General features: G+C 46.6%; 1 protein-coding gene across 4 annotated transcripts in view; it reads left to right on the top strand.

Moving 5' to 3' along the window:
• The first annotated feature begins 302 nt into the window (after window positions 1–302).
• Window positions 303–6000, top strand: part of LOC112253222 (aminopeptidase N) — a 79555-nt gene continuing 73857 nt past the window's right edge. For 3 of the 4 annotated variants that reach the window (XM_042316647.1, XM_042316648.1, XM_042316649.1), the window contains exons 1-3: window positions 303–1063; window positions 3429–3571; window positions 5027–5169. In XM_042316647.1, the coding sequence (XP_042172581.1) occupies window positions 453–1063; window positions 3429–3571; window positions 5027–5169 (897 nt within the window). In that variant the 5' untranslated portion in view covers window positions 303–452. The remainder of the gene's footprint in view (window positions 1064–3428; window positions 3572–5026; window positions 5170–6000) is intronic. The other variant, XM_042316646.1, reaches the window with a different exon arrangement.

Genomic DNA, 6000 nt, shown 5'->3' with positions numbered 1-6000 from the left:
CTTCCAAATATTAGGGAAGAGGCCAGAGCTGAGGATGATGTTAAACAGTTTAAGTGGAATTTGTGATCTGTATGTTTTATCATTTAATTTAGGATACCATCAACACCACAGGCCGTTTTGAGTTGGAGACTTTGTATTTGGTCCTGTAGTTCATTCAATGTAATTGGAGAATCCAGTGGGTTCTGGTAGTCTTTAATAGTTCATTCTAAGATTTGTATTTGATTTGTATATATCTCTTCCTCTCTCCCTCTCTTTCTCTCTCTCTCCCCCTGTCTCTCTCTCCCTGTCTCTCTCTCTCCCTGTCTCTCTCTCTCTCTCTCTAAACTAACACCACAGGTCCACAGACAGTTGATCCTTTAACTGAGGAGTGAAAAGACAGAGCCTAGCCGAGTCCCGGAGACCACAGGTTGCCCTGCCATCTCCCTGTTACCACCTCCAGCAAGGCATCGGCCATGGCTAAAGGCTTCTACATCAGTAAGAACATGGGGCTAGCAGGTCTTCTGATAGGGGCTGTAGCAGTGGTCATCATCATAGCCCTGGCAGCCGTCTACGATAAAGAAAAGACCAAGAACCAGAATAAACCTGTGGATGGTGTGGCCATGTTGACCACTGCCTCTCCAACCACCTCCTCCACCCTCTCCACTCCTAAAGACCCCTGGGAACACTACAGACTGCCTGACTCCCTGTCTCCTGTCTCATACAACATCACCCTCTGGCCTCGACTGGTTGTCAATGCCTCTACTGGCCTCTACATCTTCACAGGACAGTCAGCTGTGGTGTTCCAGTGTAAGAAGGACACAGATCTGATCGTCATCCACTGTAACAAGCTGAACCTGACTCTGCTCAACGGCCACCATGCTAGACTGACTGGCCTGGATGGAGCGACTGCTCCCACCGTAAAGACTAGCTGGCTGCAGGTGAAGACGGAGTACCTGGTCATTCAGCTGAATGGGAAGCTAACTGCTGGGAAGTCCTATAGACTTTCCACAGACTTCCAGGGGGAGCTGGCTGATGACCTGAAAGGATTCTATAGGAGTGAATATACAGAAGATGGTGGTAAAAAGTAAGTACCAACTGATACTAGATACAGTAGACCCATGGATGATACTAGATACAGTAGACCCCTGGTCCTTCCTCTCTGATACTAGATACAGTAGACCCCTGGATGATACTAGATACAGTAGACCCCTGGATGATGCTAGATACAGTAGACCCCTGGATGATACTAGATACAGTAGACCCCTGGATGATACTAGATACAGTAGACCCCTGGATGATACTAGATACAGTAGACCCCTGGATGATACTAGATACAGTAGACCCCTGGATGATACTAGATACAGTAGACCCCTGGATGATACTAGATACAGTAGACCCCTGGATGATACTAGATACAGTAGACCCCTGGATGATACTAGATACAGTAGACCCCTGGTCCTTCCTCTCTGATACTAGATACAGTAGACCCCTGGATGATACTAGATTCAGTAGACCTCTGGATGACACTAGATACAGTAGACCCCTGGATGATACTAGATACAGTAGACCTCTGGATGATACTAGATACAGTAGACCCCTGGTCCTTCCTCTCTGATACTAGATACAGTAGACCCCTGGATGATACTAGATACAGTAGACCCCTGGTCCTTCCTCTCTGATACTAGATACAATAGACCCCTGGATGATACTAGATACAGTAGACCCCTGGATGATACTAGATACAGTAGACCCCTGGATGATACTAGATACAGTAGACCTCTGGATGATACTAGATACAGTAGACCCCTGGATGATACTAGATACAGTAGACCCCTGGATGATACTAGATACAGTAGACCCCTGGATGATACTAGATACAGTAGACCCCTGGATGATACTAGATACAGTAGACCCCTGGGTGATACTAGATACAGTAGACCCCTGGATGATACTAGATACAGTAGACCCCTGGATGATACTAGATACAGTAGACCCCTGGTTGATACTAGATACAGTAGACCCCTGGATGATACTAGATACAGTAGACCCCTGGATGATACTAGATACAGTAGACCCCTGGTCCTTCCTCTCTGATACTAGATACAGTAGACCTCTGGATGATACTAGATACAGTAGACCCCTGGATGATACTAGATACAGTAGACCCCTGGTCCTTCCTCTCTGATACTAGATACAGTAGACCCCTGGATGATACTAGATACAGTAGACCCCTGGATGATACTAGATACAGTAGACCCCTGGTCCTTCCTCTCTGATACTAGATACAGTAGACCTCTGGATGATACTAGATACAGTAGACCCCTGGTCCTTCCTCTCTGATACTAGATACAGTAGACCTCTGGATGATACTAGATACAGTAGACCTCTGGATGATACTAGATACAGTAGACCCCTGGATGATACTAGATACAGTAGACCCCTGGATGATACTAGATACAGTAGACCCCTGGTCCTTCCTCTCTGATACTAGATACAGTAGACCCCTGGATGATACTAGATACAGTAGACCCCTGGTCCTTCCTCTCTGATACTAGATACAGTAGACCCCTGGATGATACTAGATACAGTAGACCCCTGGTCCTTCCTCTCTGATACTAGATACAGTAGACCCCTGAATGATACTAGATACAGTAGACCTCTGGATGGTATGACTCCTCTCAGACCTACCTCTCTGATTCTAGTCTGATCCCCCCAGACTCCAGACTACAAACATCAGGTCTGGGACAGGTAGCACATCCGGTGAACAGGTCAGGGTTCCATAGCCGCAGGCAGAACAGTTGAAACTGGAGCAGCAGCATGACCAGGTGATGACTCCTTGCTGTCCCCAGTTCACCTGGCCGTGCTGCTGCTCCAGTTTCAACAGTTCTGCCTGCGGCTATGGAATCCTGACCTGTTCACCGGACGTGCTACCTGTCCCAGACCTGCTGTTTTCAACTCTTTAGAGAGCAGGAGCGGTAGAGATACTCTTAATGATCGGCTATGAAAAGCCAACTGACATTTACTCCTGAGGTGCTGACTTGTTGCACCCTCGACAACTACTGTGATTTTTATTATTTGAACCTGCTGGTCATTTATGAACATTTGAACATCTTGGCCATGTTCTGTTATAATCTCCGCCCGGCACAGACAGAAGAGGACTGGCCACCCCACATAGCCTGGTTCCTCTCTAGGTTTCTTCCTAGGTTCTGACCTTTCTAGGAAGTTTTTCCTAGCCACCGTGCTTCTACACCTGCATTGCTTGCTGTTTGGGGTTTTAGGCTGGGTTTCTGTACAGCACTTTGAGATATCCGCTGATGTAAGACGGGCTATATAAATACATTTGATTTGATACATACAGTAGACCCCTGGTTTGTATGAATCCTCTCAGTAGACAGCCTGAACAGTTCTTTTCATCCTGTAACATGATATTGAATCTGATCTGTTTCCAGAGTTGTAGCCACGTCTCAGATGCAGGCTACGTTCGCCAGGAAAGCCTTCCCCTGTTTTGATGAACCTGCCATGAAGGCCGTCTTCCACATAACACTCATCCACCAACGAGGAACTGTAGCTCTGTCCAACGGCCGGGACGTTGGTTAGTTCACAGCCTATACACTACCCTCTTTGGGCTACCTCACCATTCTCCACCCTTTCCCAAAAGTGTTCACTGATACGCTTCCTGTCATGGATTTAACAATGGTGGGAATACCTCCAGCCAATGGTGGGAATACCTCCAGCCAATGGTGGAAATACCTCCAGCCAATGGTGGGAATACCTCCAGCCAATGGTGGAAATACCTCCAGCCAATGGTGGAAATACCTCCAGCCAATGGTGGGTATACCTCCAGCCAATGGTGGAAATACCTCCAGCCAATGGTGGAAATACCTCCAGCTAATGGTGGGAATACCTCCAGCCAATGGTGGAAATACCTCCAGCCAATGGTGGAAATACCTCCAGCCAATGGTGGGAATACCTTCCAGCCAATGGTGGGAATACCTCCAGCCAATGGTGGGTATACCTCCAGCCAATGGTGGAAATACCTCCAGCCAATGGTGGAAATACCTCCAGCTAATGGTGGGAATACCTTCCAGCCAATGGTGGGAATACCTTCCAGCCAATGGTGGGAATACCTCCAGCCAATGGTGGGAATACCTCCAGCTAATGGTGGGAATACCTCCAGCCAATGGTGGGAATACCTCCAGCTAATGGTGGGAATACCTCCTGCCAATGGTGGGAATACCTTCCAGCCAATGGTGGGAATACCTCCAGCTAATGGTGGGAATACCTCCAGCTAATGGTGGGAATACCTCCAGCCAATGGTGGGAATACCTCCAGCTAATGGTGGGAATACCTCCAGCCAATGGTGGGAATACCTCCAGCTAATGGTGGGAATACCTCCAGCCAATGGTGGGAATACCTCCAGCCAATGGTGGGAATACCTCCAGCTAATGGTGGGAATACCTCCAGCCAATGGTGGGAATACCTCCAGCTAATGGTGGGAATACCTCCAGCTAATGGTGGGAATACCTCCAGCCAATGGTGGGAATACCTCCAGCTAATGGTGGGAATACCTCCAGCCAATGGTGGGAATACCTCCAGCTAATGGTGGGAATACCTCCAGCCAATGCTTATTTCAATCTCAAAGCTTGTCAGTCCTGGACTGGAAGTGCAGGCTTTGGCAGAAGGGTGGAGAACATGGCTGTAGCCTTGTTATTGATATGTACAGCCCTACTATACATGGACTGTGGAGTCTCTCTCTCTCTCTCTCTCTCTCTCTCTCTCTCTCTCTCTCCCTCTGCCTCTCTCTCTCTCTCTCCCACCTCTCTTTTCCTCTCGCTCTCTCCCTCTCTCTCTTTCTCTGTCTCTCTCGTTGCTCTTCTCTTCTCTCGTCTCTCCCTCTCTCTCTCCCTTTCTGTCTCTCACTCTTTCTCTTTCTCTTGCTGTGTCTGCTCTCTCCCTCTATCTGTCTCTCTTTTTCTCTCTATCTGTCACTGCTCTTCTCTCACCACTCTCTTTTCCTTCCTTCTCTTCTCTCTCTCCAATGTTTTAGAGACCGTCAACAGCACCATAGACGGCACTGAAGTCACCATGACCAGATTTGAGCCCACTAAAAGAATGTCAACATACCTCCTGGCATTTATCGTCAGTGACTTCGATCATATCACTGGATCGATAGAGAACAACAATGTTTTGGTAATTCAATCCACCACAGAGTGCCCTGGTTATTCCCTGTATAGTACACCACATATCACTCTGGTTATTCCCTATATAGTACACCACAGAGGACTCTGGTTATTCCCTATATAGTACACCACAGAGGACTCTGGTTATTCCCTATATAGTACACCACAGAGGACTCTGGTTATTCCCTATATAGTACACCACATATCACTCTGGTTATTCCCTATAAAGTACACCACATATCACTCTGGTTATTCCCTATATAGTACACCACATATCACTCTGGTTATTCCCTATATAGTACACCACATATCACTCTGGTTATTCCCTATATAGTACACCACAGAGGACTCTGGTTATTCCCTATATAGTACACCACATAGGAATTTGGTCCATATCAGTGCACTATATACAGTTGAAGTCAGAAGTTTACATACACCTTAGCCAAATACATTTAAACTCAGTTTTTCACAATTCCTGACATTTAATCCTAGTAAACATTCTCTGTCTTAGGTCAGTTAAGATCACCACTTTATTTTAAGAATGTGACATGTTAGAATAATAGTAGAGAGAATGATTTATTTCAGCTTTTAATTCTTTCATCACATTCCCAGTGGGTCAGAAGTTCACATACACTCAATTAGTATTTGGTAGCATTGCCTTATAGTTGTTTAGCTTGGGTCAAACGTTTCGGGTAGCCTTCCACAAGCTTCCCACATTAAGTTGGGTGAATTTTGGCCCATTCCTCCTGACAGAGCTGGTGTAACTGAGTCAGGTTTGTAGGTCTCCTTGATCGCACACACTTTTTCAGTTCTGCCCACAAATGTTCTATAGGATTGAGGT

Source organism: Oncorhynchus tshawytscha, unplaced genomic scaffold, assembly GCF_018296145.1.
Source record: "Oncorhynchus tshawytscha isolate Ot180627B unplaced genomic scaffold, Otsh_v2.0 Un_contig_4078_pilon_pilon, whole genome shotgun sequence".
Lineage (NCBI taxonomy): Eukaryota > Metazoa > Chordata > Actinopteri > Salmoniformes > Salmonidae > Oncorhynchus > Oncorhynchus tshawytscha.
This window is presented reverse-complemented; position numbering and strand designations above follow the sequence as displayed.